This window comes from Cyprinus carpio, chromosome A16 (genome assembly GCF_018340385.1).
Source record: "Cyprinus carpio isolate SPL01 chromosome A16, ASM1834038v1, whole genome shotgun sequence".
Taxonomy (NCBI): domain Eukaryota; kingdom Metazoa; phylum Chordata; class Actinopteri; order Cypriniformes; family Cyprinidae; genus Cyprinus; species Cyprinus carpio.
In genome coordinates this window covers 6,600,398-6,624,809 of record NC_056587.1, presented here as the reverse complement: position 1 = coordinate 6,624,809, position 24,412 = coordinate 6,600,398, and the positions used below count along the sequence as shown (strand labels likewise).

Sequence of the window (24,412 nt, the reverse complement as noted above, 5' to 3'; positions counted from 1 at the left end):
ATTGATCAATGGAGCAGAATCAGCATCAAATAGAGTAAAATGCTTGAAAATCAGATATTTCTTTTTTGACTTCATATTCAAGACTTTAAAAAGCTGGAACTAGCTGGAAATCATACAGCTATAACTTAACTCTAAAACTGTTAAAAACACTTACTGGAAAACAGTGATGATGCAAAACATCACTGAGAGCTGTGTAATTTCCAACACGTTATTACTGATAACTTTAAGACTATCTTAACTCACTACTCTAGTGGCTTTTGAGTAGAAAGTAGAATTTTGTTATCAACTACATACAGTTTTCATTTAATCTGGGAACAATATTAATAGCATTAAGAAAGAGTTTAAGTTAGCATTCTAGATTCTCCTCCCCAGTCATCCACCTCCGCCCCTTTCAGATGGCAATAAAAACAGAGGCATGTGTTCATTTCACCATTCTACCAGACCTTAACCTGAGACTTGACGAAACGCTTCTCACTTTCCAACAAGGTAAGGCAATTACGCAAAATTACTTATTATAACATATCAAATCAGGTCCAAACCCATAATAAATCCATACATCACCCAAAAACAGAAAAATATATCATAAATTAATCACCCTCATGTCGTTCCAAACCCGTAAGACCTCCGTTCATCTTCGGAACACAGTATAAGATATTTTAGATTTAGTCCGAGAGCTTTCTGTCCCTCCATTGAGAATGTATGTACGGTATACTGTCCACGTCCAGAAAGGTAATAAAAACATCTTCAAAGTAGTCCATGTGACATCAGAGGGTCCGTTAGAATTTTTTGAAGCATCGAAAATACATTTTGGTCCAAAAATATCAAAAACTACGACTTTATTCAGCATTGACTTCTCTCCCGGGTCTGTTATGAGCGCGTTCACAACACTGCAGTTTAGTGATATCCGGTTCGCGAACGAATCACTCGATGTAACCGGATCTTCTTGAACCAGTTCACCAAATCGAACTGAATCATTTGAAACGGTTCGCGTCAACAATAAGCATTAATCCACAAATGACTTAAGCTGTTAACTTTTTTAACATGGCTGACTCCCTCTGAGTTCAAATAAACCAATATCCCGGAGTAATTCATTTACTCAAACAGTACACTGACTGAACTGCTGTGAAGAGAGAAGTGAAGATGAACACCGAGCCGAGCCAGATAACGAACGAAAGATTGACTCGTTCTCGAGTCAAGAACCGTTTCTGTCGGACGCGTCCGGTTCGAGAACCAAGGAGCTGATGATACTGCGCATGCGTGATTCAGACTGACACACAGCGCGTCTGAACCGAACTGGTTCTTTTGGTGATTGATTCTGAACTGATTCTGTGCTAATGTTATGAGCGCGGGTAAACTGAAGGCTTGAATCAAGGGCAATCATCGCCAATGAAGTCATTACGTCGAGTGCAAAAGAACTGGTGAAACGTTTTCGGCAACCGGTTTATTGAATCAAACTGTCCGAAAGAACCGGTTCGCGGAAAAGAACAGAACTTCCCATCACTACCGGTGATCCGAAAACCGATGCAACCGGTTCTTGACTCGAGAACGAGTCAATGTTTCGTTCGTTATCTGGCTCGCTCGCCTCGGTGTTCATCTTCAATTCTCTCTTCACAGCAGTTCAGTCAGTGTACTGTTTGAGTAAATGAATTACTCCGGGATATTGGTTTATTTGAACTCAGAGGGAGTGTCAGCCATGTTAAAAAAGTTAACAGCTTAAGTCATTTGTGGATTAATGCTTATTGTTGACGCGAACCGTTTCAAACGATTCAGTTCGATTTGGTGAACTGGTTCAAGAAGATCCGGTTACATCGAGTGATTCGTTCGCGAACCGGATATCACTAAACTGCAGTGTTGTGAACGCGCTCATAACAGACCCGGGAGAGAAGTCAATGCTGAATAAAGTCGTAGTTTTTGATATTTTTGGACCAAAATGTATTTTCGATGCTTCAAAAAATTCTAACGGACCCTCTGATGTCACATGGACTACTTTGAAGATGTTTTTATTGCCTTTCTGGACGTGGACAGTATACCGTACATACATTCTCAATGGAGGGACAGAAAGCTCTCGGACTAAATCTAAAATATCTTATACTGTGTTCCGAAGATGAACGGAGGTCTCACGGGTTTGGAACGACATGAGGGTGACTCATTAATGACATAATTTTGATTTTTGGCTGAACTAACCCTTTAAGTGTCATTAACTATGTACTTACAAATAATAAATAAATAAAATTGAGGTGGACATGTTTAAGGTTAGAGACAGTTTTGGTGGTATGGTTAGGTTTAAAGGGAAAGAGAGAGATTCTTAGTGCATTCCAGTGAATTATGGGATATGTCATAAATGAAATCAGCAGACCACAAATGCACAGTATATGTTTATTCATCTTGTTACAGCTAAGTACAAAAGAAAAAAGAAAATCAGAAGGAAAAAAAATCAGTGGACTGAAAAGAGCTCTTACCACAGATATCTCACATTAAAATACCAAGCAATATATTATTCCCCTGATGTCTGAAAATAAAACATGAAGGAAAATCTACAACTTTATCTGTCAAACTGATGGATAATGATAAATAATTTGTTACAGTCTTTTTGAGTGGTTTCTTTCAGGAGTTTGAAATATCTTGCCAAAAAGTTATATACATGCTTCTTGACATGTAAGAACAAACCTCACTGGGTATAATGTAACACTTTTGTAACACTTTATTTTGACAGTCCACTTTAGACATTCTACAAACAATAAGTAACTTTGCAACTCCAAGAGTATTAGTAAACTGCCTGCTTAATATCTACAAAAAATTATTTTGATGGTCCCACAACAGACATTGTACTGACTATATTCTAATACTCAAATGAGAGTTAATTCACATGTAGTTGCAAAGTTTCAAAACTGTTAGATTACAATTAATTGTTTGTTCCTGTGGCTCAGTGGTAGAGCATTGCGTTAGCAGTGCAAAAGGTTGTGGGTTCGATTCCCAGGGAGCACATGTGAGGTAAAAAATGTTAACCTGAATGCACTGTAAGTCGCTTTGGATAAAAGTGTCTGATAAATGCGTAAATGTTTATAAACTTTAGTACATTAATAGACGTTATTGTTAATACATTAATATGTAATAAATTATTTGTTAATGCAATAATTGTCAATATATAAATAGTAAATTCCTCATTCATTGTCACAATAATTATTGTTATTGTTTAATTAGCTCATGTAAAGAGTTAAAAAAAATAATGTTTTGTTAACAAATTATCAACCATAATTTATTCTTAATACTAGTGTAATTAATGTAAAATAACAGTTGATTTAAAGCACTTGATGACATTTACTAATCTTAATCTAAAGTGAGAACTATTTATGGTTAAAAAGTTGTTAACAAAGCATTATCTCTCTTTTTTTACAGCTAATAAACATCAACACTTTGTTAATTGCTGTGACGATGAATAAAAAACTATATAAAGTGTTACTAGTGTAACCACTTCTTTAAATGTTATCTTTCATACAAGCAGTTATAGCAGAAACAGATATATGTGCAACATGAAAGCATTGTCCTGACAAACACAAAAATCTCATTTCAGATAAAACACAAAATAATGTGCTCCAAATATACCACAATTACTAGTATATATATCCACTGACAATCAACTGGCAAACTCTTGCATGAATGCAAACGTAACTGTGTTGATAAAAAAAAAAAAAAAACAGACACAGACAATATATTGTGCCAATTAGAATTAGTATTCCACTAGGATTCTGTCTATTAGCATTCTTTAAGTTAAGAGGTGAAATTTGTTTTCTATATAGGCATCTAATGTATAAGTCATATAAGAGTTAGAAAATAATTAGAGCTACAAACTACAATTACAAAAGTCCTTATAGGACTTTTACTTTCAAATTTCATCTTTGTTCTGAGCAGGAACAGGAGAGTCATGAATTCTGCAATCTCAAAATCTACTCAAAGCCTTACAACTGCTGAGGACATGAGGAACCAAACCAAACTTATAATGCAGCCTTATGCCAACTGGGAAGAGTATCTGACTCCAGCACCTCTATCCATAGCCATCATGGGAGAGCTGGTTTTCATCTCTTCCTCAACAGATTTCTCAATCAATAAAAATCCCCCTAAAGGTGGTTTTAAATTCATCAGATACCCTGATTCCTTTCGTGCTTGCCTCATGCAAGTGTGTAACTCTGGTTGGCACGCATTTAATGAGGCCCATACGAGCATGGATCAGATTCGCCTCCATACCGCCCAAGTTCCAAATTACATGAAGACAGCTGTGAAGATTCTGTTTCAAGGCAATGATGAAGTTGTTAAAGCACATCTTCCTGATCAGCTAGACAATATCAGAGTCATTGCAGATGATTGTATTGAGTTGTCTGATGTAGCTAAAAGGCGTTTCAGTGATGTCATTAATATCATCCAAGAGCTGCTAGAAGCATGTGTGAATGCAGAGCACTTTTATGGGGAAGAGTTGGCAGCAATCAAGAAGAAATTAGAAGAGAGCAAATTGAGGGAGCAGTCAGCTCAAGAGATCAAGAAAAGGACTGAGAAGGCAGTGAGTGCCATAGAGAAGGAACTGGATCAGGCTAATGAGAGCTACAAGAAAGCTCTGGATTCCCTCCCTAGTGGATGGGAAATGATTGGAATGGATTTTGTGAGTGGAATAACACAGAGTGTTACAGACATGATTAATGGACTGACATCTGTTGTTACTCAGCCAGTGAATTTGATGTGTTCTGCATCAAAACAGATATCTGATACTATGGGACGCATTAAAGATCAGGAAAAGTCTAGTGATTTGGTAGCTGAAATAAACGTATATAGTAAGGCGGCTGAAATTTTAAATTGTGCACAGACTATCCAGCAAACATTGAATGTCAGTAGTAAGGATGATGACATTGATTGGACAAAACTGTATGATCAAAAGCACAAAACTACAAACACAGATTTCATAGCAAAACAGTTTGAAAGAATCAGTGAAACTTTAAATAATATCTCTGACTGCCCAGCAAAGACACAAGCTCAGAAGTTATGCAAAGATGGCACAGAAATATGCAACCAGCTTGCAAAATATGCACCTGATGGCAAATGTGACAAAGTCAAAAGCACTGAGATAATAAAAGAGGTCTTGGATCTGATTAAGTTAGCTCACAGTTTTGATAGCAAAAGCAAAGACATCACAAATTCTCCAGCTATTTCTCCAAAGCCACCAATGATGTATAAAGAAGGAAACAAGTCTGAGAACATGAGTGCTTCACAGAAGGCCACAGAGAATGCAAGATTTGCCATAGAGCAGAGCCGAGCTCAGCTGAACAAGACAAGAGAGACCTATGAGAAGTGTGTGGAGAACCTAGAGAAGAACCAGAAGGAACTAACAGACATCCTGGTTACTATGAGAAATTGTGAACTGAAAGAGATCGACTTTAAAACTACCATAGAGATGCTGGTCAAAGGAATGGATGCCATGGGGAGAGTGAAGGAGCAGTGGGAGAAGATGGTTCAATTTTTTCAGATGGTTTCCAACATTGTGAAAACCAGCCTGAGCAAAACTCTCAAAAACTTTGTCTCCACATCAGAGAAAACACAAGCCCTCTCCTACAATGCAAAACTCTTCTCAAAAGATCTGCTCTACACTCAAGCTTTCCAAGCCTGTAACATCGCTAGTCTGGTCCATATGATCTCTGGAACATACACAGATGTTTCCAACAAGTACCTGATGGATCGTGTCAGTTCACTGGGCAAACTGATGGCCATGGATAAAAGTAAACCAGAATTTGAGCAAGAGCGAACACTGCTCCAGAAAGGCTGTGACGAGGCACAGGAAGGGATTATAAGGCTTGTTCTGAAGAATAAAGAGGAGTATGACCGGAAGAGCACTGCAAGACTAGAAAGGATCGATCAAGAATTCCTTGCCATTCTACCTGCTGCTCCTCCAGAACAAAACAAAAGTATTCAAGAGATTGTTCAAGCTGGATTCAGTCAGGAAGAAGCAGATGCATACATCTGAGTGTATGTACTGAAGAAACATTTTCTAGATGATAAGATAGTTCAAATTGAAACTTTGTTTTTCTTTTACATATAGTCATGATAGATCATTTTAGACAATCACATTTAGAAATATTTTATTATATAATATTATTTGACATTGTTTCTAAATTATGTGTCTTAATATCTTAATTTGACTACTGTGTGATAGCTTTGTCTGTAAAATTGTTTAGGATTTCCAGATTTAAATAACTGTGTATCTCTATTGCTTTTCAGAAAATATGAAAGAAGACAAAAGCCTTTTCTTTCAAACGGAACAACCATTCCTGTCATCGCTCAACATCTGCTTTTTTTTTTCTTTTTTTCAGATTAAGTTTGGTAAATTGTAGAACAAATTTTTGAGTATTTGGAGTTTAGTAGAATTTTACTTATGGATTGTTTGCTTATGGATTTCTGTTTGGATTTTAGTTATACTTCTGTTTACTTTTCCATCAAGAGTATATTTCTGTTTAGGCAAGCACTCTATGTGAACTTTACTGGAGAGCACAATTATTGCTTTAGTTCTGGTTTAAGTTTAATTGTTCTTATATTGTCTTCTGCTTCTTGATTTTAATCCCAGTTTGTGCTTCTTTCTGATAACTTGCCTTGATTTAATCTAAAATAAATCAGTAACACTTTACAATATGGCTCTGTTTGTTATCATTAGTTAACTTTATTAGCTAACATGAACTAACAATGAAAAATATTTGGTAACACTTTATTTTGATGGTCCCTTTATAATGTTTATACCTACAAGTCTACTAACTCAACATTAGAGTATTAGTAGACTTTATGTTTAATATCTGCTAACTCTTTATTGTGATGGTCTCCCAACAGACATGCCACTGACTATAAGTAATTTTGCAAGTAGATATCAATTTATTCTAACCCTAACCCTACCAGTATACTATTAGTCTAATGAGAGTTAGTAGACATGTAGGTGCATCATTACCTATAGTCAACAGAATGTGTTAAAAGGACCATCAAAATAAAGTGAAAAAACCTTTACTAATACATTACTAAAATAATGTTGTACATGTTAATATTATTAAAATTACAAAATATTTCAATTGATTATATTAATTATTGCTAACAATCACATTATGGTGTATAGTGTATATAGTGATGAAAATACATTAAGAAAAACCAAGAATTTAGGCATGGACAGAGAGATGAGCTGAACAGGATGTTATAATGATTCAGCCACATTAAAAATATAATAATAATTATAATAATTTATATATATATATATATAATTATATTATAATTTGGATATATTTGTAAAGCACCTTTCGCAATAAATATTGTTCCAAAAACTACATTTAAATATTTTTTTTAAACAATAGTCTTCATTGTGATTGGCATGATGACACAACCTCAAGAGAGATTTATTACCACTATGATGCATGACTTGTCTTTAAGATATTATATTTAAGACTTTAAGATATTTAAGATATTATATTCATGTTGGTTTAATTATAATACTAAGGTCTGAAGCTCCTCACTGTGAATAGAGACCAGGTCCACATGGTGCTTTCGGCAGTAACTCACAGCTAAGATAAGGTTCTCATGGTCCAGAATTAGGTTATCTTTGGAACAATAATAAAAAAATAAAAAATATGAAGGGATTGTTCCATTTTATAATTTTGTAAACATAAAAGGACAGTTATTTTTGATTGAAACAAGAGAATGTTATTACAGACTAGATGACTCACAACAAACATTTTATTAACATTACTGAAAGAATGTTCCTGACAACACCTTGTTTTGATGGTATCCATTAGACATTTTGTTTATATAAGTAACTCTTCAGCTACATGTCAACTAACAGTCATTAGAGTGTTAGTAGACTGTCTGCTTAATATCTACTAACACTTTATTTTGATGGTCCCCCAACAGACATTCTACTGACTATACAGTAAGTAACTTCACCAAGTACATGTGAGGTTATTCTACTAATCTTAACACTATCCTCCCTTTTGAAAATGAACCATGGTTTTGCTACAAATAAAAACAAAAACAAAAAACAAAAAAAATATTTTAAAAAGCATTATTTACAAAAAACAACAAAAAAACATAGAGAGTGTTTGAGGATAGTTGACAGAAATCTCGTTTATAGAAGATGACTCAAAAAGATAACTAGCCCTGGGAGATACAGCCCACAAGCGTCTCTTCCACAGGTGGCTTCAGGGCCGCTGCTGGCCAAATGGGTGCCCTAAGCAGAATAGTATTGTTGTGACCCCTCCTTCAAAAAAAATAAAAAAATAAAAAAATAAAAATAAAAAATACTATAAGGGGTCCAAATAGAATTTTAATATCATCTAAAATTAAATAAATGAATTATAATTAAATTGTATAATTTCAATTATTATTATTATTTAATTAAGTGGATATTTGAATTAAATATTTGGTCAATATTAAACAAGGATTTGATCGTCCTGTAAGTGTAACAACAGCAATTATCAGGTTTTTGGTGCCCTTTGGTGCCCCATTTGTAATAATGCAAATTGTTTTTTTTGTATTATGTATTTTAACAGTGTTATTCAGTGAAACCATGTGATTATTATTAATTAACCAATCATTATTGCCTCATTGTTTTTATATAATACATTTTAAGTCATGAAAACTAGAATATTAAGTCAGATGCGTTGTTGTTGGTGGTGATGAAATTATTACCAACATTAAAACATGTTACTAACATCAACAGTCAAAAAAGTTTCACAGGATTATGAACATAGCTACCTGAATGTGATGCACGGGCTTAATCTTGGGCTTTTTTTATTTCTCTTTTCTCTGCGCCGGACTATGCTGATATCTTCTTCCTGATATATCGTAGTTATCCATTAATTGTGATGATCATTTGTATTCAGCCGCAAACATGAGGTGAGAGCAATCGTGGGCGCAGATCCAGAATGGTGCATCACGTGTGCTTACAGTATACTACCTACTGCGTTCATCATAAAATGTGCGTGTGTGTATGTATAAAAAAAAAAAAAAATAAAAATAAAAAAATATATGCTAATATTAATATAAGGCAAAATGGGCACTGATATAATATAATTTAATATATATATATATAAGTAATATTAACCTTTTGAGCAGTACGGTCCCACATATGGGGATTCTTATTTCCGTGCCCCTGAGAGTATGGTCCCCACATATGGGATTTAGAACGTTTCGGTGACGTCGCTGCCAAATTCAAACTGCGTTTTCGCGCCTTGGCTGGCGCTGAGCCAGAGAGAGACGTGCACTGCTCTTGTCATATTATCACAACTATGGCAGTTATTAAACTATTTTGCAGGTATTAAGTAACTCTCTCAGCTACATGTCAACTAACAGTCATTAGAGTGTTAGTAGACTGTCTGCTTAATATCTACTAACACTTTATTTTGATGGTCCCCCAACAGACATTATCCTCTGACTATAACAGTAAGTAACTTCACCAAGTACATGTGAGGTTATTCTACTAATCTTAACACTATCCTCCCTTTTGAAAATGAACCATGGTTTTGCTACAAATAAACACAAAAACAAAAAAACAAAAAAAATATTTTAAAAAGCATTATTTAAAAAAAAAAAAAAAAAAAAACATAGAGAGTGTTTGAGGATAGTTGACAGAAATCTCGTTTATAGAAGATGACTCAAAAAGATAACTAGCCCTGGGAGATACAGCCCACAAGCGTCTCTTCCACAGGGGCTTCAGGGCCGCGTGCTGGCCAATGGGTGCCCTAAGCAGAAATAGTATTGTTGTGACCCCTCCTTCAAAAAAAATAAATAATAAATAAATAAAAATAAAAAATACTATAAGGGGTCCAAATAGAATTTTAATATCATCTAAAATTAAAAAAATGAATTACAATTAAATTGTATAATTTCAATTATTATTATTATTTAATTAAGTGGATATTTGAATTAAATATTTGGTCAATATTAAACAAGGATTTGATCGTCCTGTAAGTGTAACAACAGCAATTTATCAGGTTTTTGGTGCCCTTTGGTGCCCCATTTGTAATAATGCAAATTGTTTTTTTTTGTATTATGTATTTTAACAGTGTTATTCAGTGAAACCATGTGATTATTATTAATTAACCAATCATTATTGCCTCATTGTTTTTATATAATACATTTTTAAGTCATGAAAAACTAGAATATTAAGTCAGATGCGTTGTTGTGTGGTGGTGATGAAATTATTCTACCAACATTAAAAACATGTTACTAACATCAACAGTCAAAAAAGTTTCACAGGATTATGAACATAGCTACCTGAATGTGATGCACGGGCTTAATCTTGGGCTTTTTTTATTTCTCTTTTCTCTGCGCCGGACTGTGTGATATCTTCTTCCTGATATATCGTAGTATCCATTAATTGTGATGATCATTTGTATTCAGCCGCAAACATGAGGTGAGAGCAATCGTGGGCGCAGATCCAGAATGGTGCATCACGTGTGCTTACAGTATACTACCTACTGCGTTCATCATAAAATGTGCGTGTGTGTATGTATATATATATATATATATATATATAATATATATATATATATATATATATATAGTATATATGTTAATGTTTAGATTTTAATTTATGTGTATGTATATAGTAATATTAACCTTTTGAGCAGTACGGTCCCACATATGGGATTCTTATTTCCGTGCCCCTGAGAGTATGGTCCCACATATGGGATTTAGAACGTTCGGTGACGTCGCTGCCAAATTCAAACTGCGTTTTTCGCGCGTTGGCTGGCGCTGAGCCAGAGAGAGAGTACACCGTGCACTGCTCTTGTCCTATATTATCACAAATCTATGCAGTATTATAGTAACCACATAATGCATATTTAGAGGTTTCAGACATTTAAATACACATAAATACTAGAGTGAATGCACGGATAAGGATTTAAAATGTGTGAAAAAAAATAAAAACAAACTGGCAAAAAAATTAAAATTTTAGGACTTTCTATACTTATTAGAGTGTTGTGTCTGTAATGCAAATGATATTTACACATTTCAAGAATGTAATTAACCATTTTTTTTGGTGAATCAGATCTTTTTCCCCATGAAAATGTCATTCCTGGGTAACGTAATGAATTTTTAAATTAATTAAATTTCTACCATTGTTGGCATATAAAAAATGTACTGATCTCCATATTTGGAGCTCAACAAACAATTAGTGCTCAGAAAACTACATTTTAATCACAATTAATATAATCAATTTGGGATTTCATATAGACACGGGCTCATTTTTGGCTGCTGCTAACTCAAAATTCAGAACCAAATAAAAAAAAACACCTGGAAAATGTTTAAAAAATGTTTTCAAATAAAGTAAATAAGACTTTATTTTATCATTAACTCAACAAAAAAACTGAATTGTGTGTAATCTAACACACAAATATGGGTTAAATGAATTGCCCGTGTCATTGTTAGCCGGAATGACATACTGTTAGATGGAATGACATTCTGCAATATTTTCTCTCAAAAAATTAGCATATCATGAAAAGGTTCTCTAAACGAGCTATAAACCTAATCATCTGAATCCTACTAATTAACTCTAAACACCTGCAAAAAGATTCCTGAGGCTTTTAAAAACTCCCAGCCTGGTTCATTACTCAAAACCGCAATCATGGGTAAGACTGCCGACCCTGACTGCTGTCCAGAAAGGCCATCATTGACACCCTCAAGCGAGAGGGTAAGACACAGAAAGAAATTTCTGAACAAATAGGCTGTTCCAAGAGTGCTGTATCAAGGCACCTCAGTGGGAAGTCTGTGGGAAGGAAAAAGTGTGGCAAAAAAACGCTGCACAACGAGAAGAGGTGACCAGACCCTGAGGAAGATTGTGGAGAAGGACCGATTCCAGACCTTGGGGGACCTGCGGAAGCAGTGGACTGAGTCTGGTGTAGAAACATCCAGAGCCACCGTGCACAGGTGTGTGTGCTTTTGAACCAGAAACAGCGGGCAGAAAGCGCCTGACCTGGGCTACAGAGAAGCAGCACTGGACTGTTGCTCAGTGGTCCAAAGTACTTTTTTTTTTCGGATGAAAGCAAATTTTGTATGTCATTCGGAAATCAAGGTGCCAGAGTCTGGAGGAAGACTGGGGAGAAGGAAATGCCCAAATGCCTGAAGAAGTCCAGTGTCAAGTACCCACAGTCAGTGATGGTCTGGGGTGCCATGTCAGCTGCTGGTGTTGGTCCACTGTGTTTTATCAAGGGCAGGGTCAATGCAGCTAGCTATCAGGAGATTTTTGGAGCACTTCATGCTTCCATCTGCTGAAAAGCTTTATGGAGATGAAGATTTCATTTTTCAGCACGACCTGGCACCGTGCTCACAGTGCCAAAACCACTGGTAAATAGTTTACTGACCATGGTATTACTGTGCTCAATGGGCCTGCCAACTCTCCTGACCTGAACCCCATAGAGAATCTGTGGCGATATTGTGAAGAGAAAGTTGAGAGACGCAAGACCCAACACTCTGGATGAGCTTAAGGCCGCTATCGAAACATCCTGGGCCTCCATAACACCTCAGCAGTGCCACAGGCTGATCGCCTCCATGCCACGCCGCATTGAAGCAGTCATTTCTGCAAAAGGATTCCCGACCAAGTATTGAGTGCATAACTGAACATAATTATTTGAAGGTTGACTTTTTTTTGTATTAAAAACACTGTTTTCTTTATTGGTCGGATGAAAATACGCTAATTTTTTGAGATAGGAATTTTGGATTTTTCATGAGCTGTATGCCAAAAATCATCAGTATTAAAACAATAAAAAGACCTGAAATATTTCAGTTGGTGTGCAATGAATCTAAAATATATGAAAGTTTAATTTTTATCATTACATTATGGAAAATAATGAACTTTTTCACAATATGCTAATTTTTTGAGAAGGACCTGTAGACATTAATAAGCAGTTTATAAATACAGCTATAAATGCTGCTTTATTTTTGATTTAAAATCATATCTATAATGTGTTTTAATAATTGTATTTTTCATACTTTAATTTCATACTTATGGATAGGCTTATAAATCAAGCATTAAGCATTTATAGCTGCATTTATAAAATTCTTATAAATGTTAAGTAATGCTTTATAAACAAATTAACTGTTTAATGATGCTTAACTAATGATTAATAACGTGTAGTTATTATAATGTATTACCAAATGTGGATATATTAATAAAAAAATTATTACATTATTCATGATTTGACCATTAACATTACAAAAGTTCAATTCAATGATAATTGAATGTGAATCATATGAAATCAAGATGAATGACAGCAAAAATACGGAAAAAAACATACAATTATGTAAATAATGTTAATGTTAATAATATAACTATAATAACTATACCTAAAAGTTTACAAATGTTAATTAAAAACTAGATTGTTATGCCTATGTCATTCTGGATAACGGATGACATGTCCTGGCTAACAGAGGTTTTTTGTTATCCAAGAATGACATGTTGTTATCCAGGAATGACAAAGTAAACATTTTTCTTGATAACTCATTCACAATTTTAACCACCTATGGAAAACTACAACTTTAGCCATCATCGCTTTAAGTTGAATTGAAAAATAAACTTGAATGGATTATCACAATATATATATATATATATAATAATATATAATATATATATATATATATATATATATATATATATATTTCTACTCCTCTCTTGTTTTCTTTAAATGAATAAATAAAATGCAAAAGATAATAGGAGGAACTACAATGAAAGTGAAAGGGGTCAATTTTTGGAGGATTTAATCAGGACTGTGAAGCTCACATTTTTCTAGTAAATGTAATTTTCTAATAAAGTGTATTGTTTAAGCTGTAAAATTTACATTTGCCTACAGTTGTTTAGGTGTTATGTTGTCATGGCATTGCCATGTCATTGCCTATGTCTGGCCTCATTCACTTTCAGTTTTGTGTATGCATGGTTTTGATCAAGCCTTTTAATCAAGCCTTAATCTTAATCTATTTGTAAACATTTTATGAACTCTTAATACTAAGGAACTTAATGCCCAATATAAGGTTGGTTTAAAGCACTTAATGATATTTTATACATGATCCGACATAATAAATTTACTTTTCTGTCTTGTCATTGAGCTAAAGTAAATTATTTAGTTAACTAGAAGTAAAACTAAGTTCCTTTCTGAGCGGTCTCTCCCGTTGCATCACTGACGCTTATGGGGTAACTCCTGTTTACTCTGATACTAAGGCCTGATTTGTTAACATTCGTGTAACCGCACAAACCAATGGTGCTTCAACCCGGCAAAAGGGGCGGAACCAACTGCTATATAAGTCGATTCTGAGCGCCATATCATCAGAATTTTTCTGCTTCAGCAAAGAAGAGCATTGCCTCGCTGACTCTTCAAGCAAGAATCCGAAGAAGAAGCTCAGCCTGCGGCTCGCTGCCATAGAAGGAGCCCCCAGCAGCCTAAAAAGCCAGAAGCCTTCCCCTGTGGCCATCCAGTGCAATTAAAAGTGCAAATTTCTGTGCAAATTTCCAGCGACATTGTTGCAAATGCTGTGCTGTAAGTATGACTCATGAAGGGATCCCCTGCATGATGAAGATGGGCACGGTCAGTGCGTCGCCTGTCTGGGCAGAGTCCACACAGAGACTGCGCCCACTGGAACAGAATGCTCTCACTGAGAGCAAGAGTCTCGCCCTTCTCCGCTTGTGGATTGCCTTCTTCAATAAAGGCAGCCCCGCTCTCCTGTTTCTCCCCTCTCAGCTTACTCAAAGGAAACAGCGGCGTCACAGGGCAGAGCAACTGAGCTTGAGTGATCTCACACCAGGACAGTTCCTGCGTGCTCACTGTCTCCCCAATACGTTAATCTGACTGTTTGTTTTACATGTGTGGATTAGCACCCCTTATGTATACAAGTGGTTTGATCATTTTAGGCGGAGGAGAACATTGTTACCAATGATTTCATTTCGCTGACAGCATCAGATTTTGGTGTGCCGCTTGCCTGGACCCATGCTGAGGCTGCGCTCACTAAAACAGACTGCTCCCACTGAGAGACCATGAATCTGTCCCTGCTTTGCTCGTGGATTGCCTCCTCCAGTGCAGGTGATCCCTCCCCTCTCGCTCTCACGTTTCTCCCCTTCCAGCTGTCTCGGAGGAAGAAATAGTGAAATCACAGGTTAACTGATCATGCTTGAGTGATCTTATGCCAGTACAGGTCCTGTGTACTTCCCTCTCTCTGCAGCACTTTGATCCACCATTGTGTTACACATGAGGATCAGCGCCCCTCATCTGCATCAAGTGGTTTGATATTTTTTTAGGCAGATCAGAGGAGAATGCTGTCACCAATGATTCTATATCAATGACAGCTTCAGATTTAAATGCGCTTTAGGCAGATTGCTTTCACTGTGAGAGCATGAGTCTCACGCAGCACTTTGATCCACAGGCGCATTTTATTTCTTGTCTCATTAGTGTTTATCACAGTTGTAGTTGATAGGTAATGCTTGTTTGGTCTCGTGCTGTATTGCATACCTTGTCAATGTTGTGCACTTGCTTAGCCCTTTGTTGTGATAAACAGTAAAGTGTGTTCAGCTGAATTCAATTTCTGTTTTGTCAAATGGGTATAAAAAAGGTTAGTTTACCACGGAAGCCCTCATGTGAAGTCCAAGAGTGTAAAGACCATCGACTCTACCGTGCGACTCCACCATGCAGGGACAATGGCAAGGGATCACTTTTGACTCATCCTCTTTTATACACCTTGCTTTACTTCTGTTTCAGTTTTTATGACCAATTCTTACTATGGTTTCCATATCCCTACTATTACTACCACTTGCAAACCATGTATCACACACTATAGACAGCACAATCCTAACAACCTGCACACTTTGCCTATGTCTGCTAATACATTACTTTCTTTTTCTGTTGGTCTCTGGAATTTTCAGCCTGCAGAAAACAAAGCAGATTTCATTACATCTATTACTAGTAATTCAGGACTAAACCTTATGGCCCTGACAGAGATGTGGATCAAACCAGAGGACACTGCTACCCCTGCAGCACTCTCCAATAATTTCTTATTTCCCACACTCCCCATCTGACTGAACGAGGTGGAGGTACTGGTCTGCTTATCTCTAATGATTGGAAATTTATTACTTTACCTTCTCTGGGTATTAACAGATTCTTTGAATCACATTCAGTTACTATTACTCACCCTTTTAAAATCCATTTTGTAGTTGTTTATCAACCCCCAGGACCACAAGGGAACTTCTTGGATGAATTAGATATGCTGCTTTCAACGTTTCCTGAGGATGGTACTACCCTAGTTATGCTTGGAGACTTCAACATCCACCTAGATAAACCTCAGGCTGCAGACTTTCACACTCTGCTTGCCTCTTTTGATCTCAAGAGAGTGTTAAATACGGCTACTCACAAATCAGGCAACCAAATGGACCTTATTTACACATGACACTGTTCACTGATCATGTATTGGTTACTCCACTGCAGACTTTGAATCACTTCCTCCTCAATCTTATCCTCAACATGGTTCCTGACACAACACATACAAAAATCAAAGTCAAGTCAAAGTCTTCTTTATTGTCAATTCTTCCACATGTACAGCACATACATACAGAGAACTGAAATTGCGTTACTCTCAGAACCTTGGTGCATACAGATAACACTAACAGTAGAACATAAAATACAGATAGATACAGATTAAATATAAAATACAACTATACAAATGTACAAATAATGTCATGTTAAAAAAAAATAAGCAGCACAAGGCACATGGCAGATAGAGTGAAAACCAGTGAAGTAAACAAACAGTACAGATATAATAATTATAGTGCAAAAGAGTGCAAAAGAGCTTATTAAGTCTGATTAAAGTGACAAAAAAAGCTCAGAGAGCAGTTTTTTAATTTAAATGGACAGAAGAGGTAGTTGAATGAGGTCAGTTAAATTTTTAATGAGGTAGTGTGTGTCGGGTGAGTGGGATCACCTGCAGTGCAGAGGGCTTTGCGAGTGAAACGGGTTCCATAAATGTCCTAGAGGGAGGGGTGAGAGACACCAACGATCTTCTCAGCTGCTCTCACTATGCGTTGAAGTGACTTGTGGCAGGACACATTGCAGGTGCCATACCACACAGTTATGCAGCTCATCAGAATGCTCTCGATGGTGTCTCTGTAGAAGGTGCACATGATGGGGACCAGGGCTCTGGCTCTTCTCAGTTTGCGGAGGAAGTAGAGATGCTGCTGTGCTTTCTTGGCCAGTGCTGTGGTGTTGTCAGTCCAGGAGAGGTCCTCTGTGATGTGCACACCCAGGAACTTGGTGCTGCTCACTCTCTCCACAGTCACCCCATTGACAGTCAGTGGAGACAGTCAACAACAAACTCCATCTTCTCCACATTCAGAGAGAGATTGTTGTCACTGCACCACCCGCCCAGGCGGCTCTCCTAGCTCCTGTAGTTTGTCTAATCTCTGTTGCTAATGAGACCCACCACAGTCATGTCATCCGCACACTTAATGAAGAGGTTAGAGTTGTGTGACGGTGTGCAGTCGTGGATCAGCAGAGTGAAGAGGAGGGGGCTCATCACACATCCTTGAGGGGCCCCAGTGTTCAGTGTGATTGTGCTGGATGTGTTGCTGCCGACCCATACTGTCTGAGGTCTTCCAGTCAGATAGTCCAACAGCCAGTTGCTCAGCGAAGTGTTGAGCCCCTGCTGGACCAGTTTGTGGATGAGCTATTGAGGGATGATTGTGTTGAATTCTGAACTGAAGTCTATGAACAGCATTCAGACTTAGTGAGATGTTGAAAATGTCTGTGAAGACATCTGTGAGTTCCACTGCATAGTCTCGCAGTACACACCCAGGAATGTTGTCAGGACCTGCAGCTTTGCATGCATTGACCCTGCTGTGGGATCTCCTCATGCTGTCCGTGGTCAGTGTAATCACCTGTTCACAGGGAGGAGGTGGAGTCTTCTGTGCAGTGGTGCTGTTTAGTGCCTCAAAGCAAGCAAAGAAGGCATTCATCTCGTTCAGCAGGGAGATGGTGCTGTCACTGGTCTGCGGTGGGGGCTTGTACTCTGTAATGGTCTGTATCCCCTGCCGCAGGCTCAGAGTGTCTCTGCTGTCACTGAAACGATGGGCTATCCTCCTGGAGTACTGTCTTTTAGCCCCTCTGATGCTGCGGGATAGATTGGCCCTAGCTGTCTTCAGGCCCACCTCATCTCCAGCTCTGAATACAGCATTCCGAGCCTTTAGGAGTCTGTAGACCTCCCCTGTCATCCACGTCTTCTGGTTGGCCCAGACAGTGATGGTCTTTGTGACTGTTACATCATCACCTTGTAAGCTCTTCTCTGGGTGGTGTAGACACAAGCCCAGAGTGTTGTTTCCCCATGTTGTAAAGTTGATGCCGAAATCTCTTGATGCTAACACTTCTATTGATACTTTATGCTCTACTCTTATATCTTGTTTAGACACTGTCTGCCCCTTGTCTTCCAGGCCAGGCTGTACCACCCCTTCTGCCCCTTGGTTGTCTGATGTTCTCCGAGAGCATAGTTCTAAGCTCAGAGCTGCTGAAAGGGTGTGGCACAAATCAAAATATACTACTGACCTTGATGTGTATCAGTCTCTCCTCTCTTCCTACTCTGCAAATGTCTCCACTGCTAAAAGGACATACTATCATAACAAAATTAACAATTCGTCTAACTCTCGCCTGCTCCTTTAAGCATTTTCCTCCCTCCTTTCTCCTCCTCCTACTCCCCCTCCTTCATCAACTCTAACAGCTAACGACTTTGCCACGTTCTTCATTAAAGGGGTCATATGACATTGCTAAAAAGAACATTATTTTGTGTATTTGGTGTAATGCAATGTGTTTATGTGGTTTAAGATTCAAAAAACACATTATTTTCCATGTAATGTACACTATTGTTTATCCTCTATGCCCCGCCTTTCTGAAATGCGTCAATTTATACAAAGCTCATCATTCTGAAAAGCAAGGTGTTCTCTGATTTATCCAGTGCATTTTTATTGCCCGAATGCCTCAAGCATGTGACGGAAATGTTACGCCCATTAACATACTGTGATGCCGTCTCCCAGCAGGACGAGACTCAGTCCAGCTGCTCTGCTCGTGCACATCCCATTATCAAGTCTCTTTTAGCAGTTCAGTCAATGTACTGTTAGGAGTAACTGAATAACTAGGGATATTGGTTTATTTTGCATCAGAGGGAGTGTCAGGCATGTTTATATACCCAAACCTTAAGTAATTTGTGGATTAGTGAGTACTTGAGACGCGAACCAGTTCGATTTGGTGAACTGGTTCACTAAGAAGATCCGGTTAAATAGAACGATTCGTTCGTGATCCGGACATCACTAGATGAGACAAAACCAATAAAACCCATTACAAACGAGCCATTTGTTGCATCCAGTGGGGACATAATTAATTACTGATTATAACGACTTTTACTGTTTTTTTTTACGCATTGCGTAGCGTTTAGTGCTGCATAAACATAAAACCATGTCTGCTTTTGTGATCGGAGAAACAACAAACAACAAGTCTACTCTACACTGCTCAAAACTTGTGTTTGAATCATCATTAGCAAATTAATTAAAAATAAAAAAGGTACTTACGGGCTGTGAATCAGAAGTGCAAGACTGTCCTTGTAAAGTTAGAATTGGTCAACTTTATAGAAACAGCCTTTGTGCCACAGACGCATTGTAGGCTACTGGTTCAGGAAACAGTCCTCATTCTCCATAAAATGCGCAGCACATATCTGAATGTTTGGGTTGAAATGTTCTGGAACAGTGTTGTAAATACAACTTAACCACTGATTTCTAGTTGTGTCCTCTTTTGGAAGGCCAAACAAAGTTCACAACGAAACACACAGTGACTCCACAACATGGCGGCGGCAACAGCGAGAATAAAAGTTATGCCTTCTTTCTTTGCGTAAACATTTGGGCAGTGTTATGCAAATCGTGACGTAGACATGTGGGGGCGTGTGTCACAGACACGCCAGGCTCCAACCCCATCCAATCACAGCGCACTCCCTCACCTGAGTATTGATCACACACACCTGCCCCTCGTCAGCACCTCATCAACCACCACTTAAAAGACACTCACACGCACACAGTCACTGTCCGGTCTCGTTTGCACATAGGATTACCTACCTGCCGACTTCAAGGACTTCCATTGCTATACTTACCTGTCTCCCAAGATTCCCAGTTACCTCCTGTGTCAACCATACTGAGGATTTCACATCCCCTCAGAGCTTATCAATATACAGTCCTACCATTCTGACTGTCTCTGGCTCTAAACAACCTACAAACCAAAATATACCAAACACTGTCTCTGGCTCTACACACTTTACGAAGTGACAGATGGGAAACCTCATTTTGAACTACCTAGGCTTTCCAGAGAATACTCAGCCTCATGTTGGGTGTTTCCTCTGTAATTCCTCTGGGCCTGCTTCACATGCGGCCTCTCCAGTTTTGGCCAAAAGCCATGTCCCATCCCATGCCTGATGCCTGGGACATTTTTATCTCAAAGTAACCCACTGCTGCATCAGAGCAAAGGGCATGATTTGGCATCCCCATTCAGAGCTGCGGAGCCTTCATGTTTGGCCTCTCAATGGGAGCCTTTGCAGCTCCCCACACGTGTAGCTAATACAATTATAGAGGCTAGAGCTCCATCTACAAGACATCTTTAGTCCTTTATATGGTCAGTCTTTTCTGACTGGTGTGCAGCACAGAACCAGGACCTGTCATCATGCAATGTGTCCTACATGCTAACCTTTTTACAAGTGCTGCTGGACCCTTGGCACACCCCTTCCACGCTCAAAGTATATGTGGCAGCCATCATGGCAAATCATTCTCTCGTGGCTGGCCTGCCACTCTGTTCAAAGCACAAGTCATCACCATCCTAGCACTCCCAATTCAGAAGATAAACACGGTCCTAATCCACTCTGCCTGGTTTGGGCTCTTAGAGTGTATGTTGAGTGCTCTGGCCCATTTAGGCACTCAGAGCAGCTCTTTGAATGCTTCAGAGGCCACTCTAAAGGGTTGCCGGTTACAATGGTTGATGCTATAATCCCTGGCTTATGCCTCAGTGGGCTTTCAGTGTCCTATATGTGTGAGGGCCCACTCAACTAGACGAATGGCCTCCTCCTGGGTGTAGTCCAGCCGGATTTCTGTTGATGATATTTGTGCGGCCACCGGCTGGTCGTAGCGATCTACCTAGCATAGTCATCAGCCTAAGCAGCTTGGGTCTCATTATGATTAGTCCTAAATGTTGTGAAAAGTCATTAAATAAATCTTTTCTTAAAAAAAAGACATTGACAACCATTACCATCTGGATTAAAGGAAAATAAAAGAATAGACAAGTAAACAGTAATAAAAATTAACAATTTGAGCAAGCAACAGGACACGTATGGGCTGGACAGTAATGAGAAATACTACAGAATACTACAGTTGTCAAACCGCCATCTGCTCCGATTGAGCTATAATCAACCAATCGTCAATTTAATTTAGTATGCGGATGCCCTGGAGTCGCAGTGGAGCCAAAGCAGCATCCACACACTTCGTAAACGTGTGGGGTGATGTGCAAGGCTGAATGGAATAGTTTAATAGAGAGGAGCTAGGGTGGAGGAGGGATGCCGGAACACTGTTGTGGGATAGAGGTAAGTTGACTGTGTATATATATATATATATATATATATATATGAATATATATATATATATATATATATATACTGTATGTATTGTGCTAGTTAAGCTGATTAACTGAACAAGTTCCATCTGTGCCAAAATGATTGATTATCTGATCGTGCTCTTCCCGAACCTTGTGAATAAAACATCATTTCGGTGGAGTGAGGGGAGGCAGGAACTTTCCTCTCCAGACCTGACATAGGTTGAAACGTGGGAGAGGTTATCCAAGATTTCACTGGCTGCCCCGGCTCAATGTTTCACAGCAGAGTGGAAGTCCTACACTGAGAGATACAGTATCACAAGGTCACCTAGGCAATGGGGTCCTTGGCTATGGCCGTTCACTGTAGTAGACTGTGGCCTGTCAGCATTCTTAAACTGCAGCCAAGGAGATATCTCAATTCCAGAACTGCTGATCTATGAGAGTAAAGAAGAAACGTGTCACCATAGTCCGCTAACAGTGGTTTTTGGGAAAACACCCCTGAACTGTGAATTGGAAGCAACAGCTGTGGCACTGTCTCAAGTATGAAATATAGTTGCTTTACTATGTGTCTTTAAATGTGCACCTTTTGTTAGTAGCTACATTTACTTGGAAAGCTTTTTCATTTGGAATGAATTTATTCAAAATGATAAAACCAAACAGTTTTTACATGCTGAAATGCTAAAGGGAATTGGCTGATGTGTGCACTGCATTTTTTTTCTTCTAATTCAAGCCCCAAGCACCTTTGGATAAGAGTCAGAAGCAAGCACTGGTGGGACAGTGTTGTCCTACACTACTACAGTGTTTACATGTCTTATCAAACAGATTAGAAAAGGTTTTAATCAAGCCTTACAGCCGGAATCAAATTTAAACCAGATTTGGATTTCTTTTTTTCTTTTTTTTATTACTGTGGTTATGAGACTTTTAGGTCAAACTAAACAACAATAAACTCCTAGGGCCCTACCATACACCCGGTGCAATGCGACGCAAGGCGGAGCACAAGTGTGTTTGCTAGTTTCAGTCTGGCGCCGTTCGCATTTTCCTGTCCAGTGCCATGTCGTTTAATTAGTAAATGCATTTGCGCCCATTTGTGCGCCCATGGGCGTGCTGGTCTAAAAAAGAGGTGTGTTCAGGTGCATTGCTGGTGCATTGCTATTTTAAGGAGCTGAAAATAGACTGCGCCTTAGACCAACTCAAACCTGGTCTAAAGTATGGCGCAATGTTTTTCTTTGTTATTTAAAGAGCGTGATAGTATAGGCGGGTCCACAACGCACGTACACACTGCTTATTAAACACAGGGATGCACAGCAGCACACAAACATGCCAAATATTAAAAATGAACGGATTGCAATGCATAAGAATTTTTTGTAGGCTAATTAAATATAAAAATGCCTACATGTCATAATGGATAGTCATCGCATGTATCAGAATTAGGCTATCTATTTGCTCCCACAGGAGCAGCTCCGTTTCATCTCGGAGATGCGTTCTGTCTTTACGCTTGCCGAATTCCACCGTGTAAATAGCAAATCTGTCATGGCACGAGCGCAACTGGCTCTTAAAGGGAATGGAAGATGAGACTCTGATTGGTTTATGGCACGTTACGCCCAAAAAACACCCATTACTCATTAAGAGAACAGGGACAACCCGTTTAGACCATGCGCCCGGGCGCGGCAACCGTTTTTCAGTCATTAAAATAGCAAAAGTGGATTTGGACACGCCCTGAGTACACCTGCGCCGTGCGCTTTACACTTTGCGTTTAGATCATTAAAATAGGGCCCCTAGTTTGCTGTTTACTAATAATTAGTAAGGTAGCTGTTAAGTTTAGGTATGTGGTAGGATTAAGGGATCTAGAATATGGTCATGCAGAATAATGCATTAATTTATGCTTTGTAAGAACTAATAAACAGCCAATATGCTAGTAATATGCATGATAATAAGCAACTAGTTAATAGTGAGAATTATACCTTAAAATAAAGTGTTACCGACTTTTATATTTGGACTGGAAAAAAACATTGACCTGGATAACTCTCGTTAAATCCATGAAATGAAAGAGCTTGGAAGCGAGTTGGTGTTCCATACATTTAATGGCTGATACATGCATGGCAACGTGCTTCTCTCATACATGAGAGATTAACTCTTTCTTAGCGTTACAAATAAAAGTGAGGACAAAATTATAACAAGAAGGCAAAGACATCTTATCATCTAGTGGTTCTCAATACATAGTCATGTATACTTCTGTCATCACATAGCACTTTCAATTTCAAATATTCTTTTTACACTAATATATCACAAAAGAACACTAAGTCTATTTGGAATATCAAATATATCAAATACCCAATTTTTTTATATCAAATACCCAAATAAATACAAATATAAATTGTACATATTAAGAAATTTCTTCACTTTCAGAATGTGATTTTACTTTTCTTTTTTTTGAAAAAGCTGTCCAAGTAAATGTAGCTATTAACAATAGGTGCACATTTAAAGACACATAGTAAAGCAACTATATTTCATACTTCATTGGAAAAAGATTGTTTTTTCAAGAGAAAACTTGAGACAGTGTCACAGCTGTTGCTTCAAATTCACAGTTCAGGGGTGTTTCCCCAAAAACCACTGTTAGCTGACTGTGGTGACAAGTTTCTTCTTTACCCTCATAGATCAGCAGTTCTGGAGTTGAGATATCTCCTTGGCTGCAGTTTAAGAATGCTGACAGGCCACAGTCTACAACAGTGTATGGCCCTAGCCAAGGACCCCATTGCCTAGGTGAC

The 24,412-nt window shown here is 38.1% G+C and overlaps 1 protein-coding gene across 1 annotated transcript; it reads left to right on the top strand.

The window, feature by feature from the left end:
• The first annotated feature begins 437 nt into the window (after positions 1-437).
• LOC109055762 lies at positions 438-6,661 on the top strand. Its single transcript, XM_042772277.1, has 3 exons — positions 438-486; positions 3,910-6,006; positions 6,259-6,661. Exon 2 carries the CDS (start codon positions 3,923-3,925, stop codon positions 6,002-6,004), a length of 2,082 nt encoding a protein of 693 aa, XP_042628211.1. The 5' UTR covers positions 438-486; positions 3,910-3,922; the 3' UTR covers positions 6,005-6,006; positions 6,259-6,661.
• The last annotated feature ends 17,751 nt before the right edge of the window (positions 6,662-24,412 follow it).

Coding starts and splice junctions, on each gene's coding strand:
- LOC109055762 (XM_042772277.1), top strand. CDS start 3,923: ATGAATTCTGCAATCTCAAAATCTACTCAAAGCCTTACAACTGCTGAG.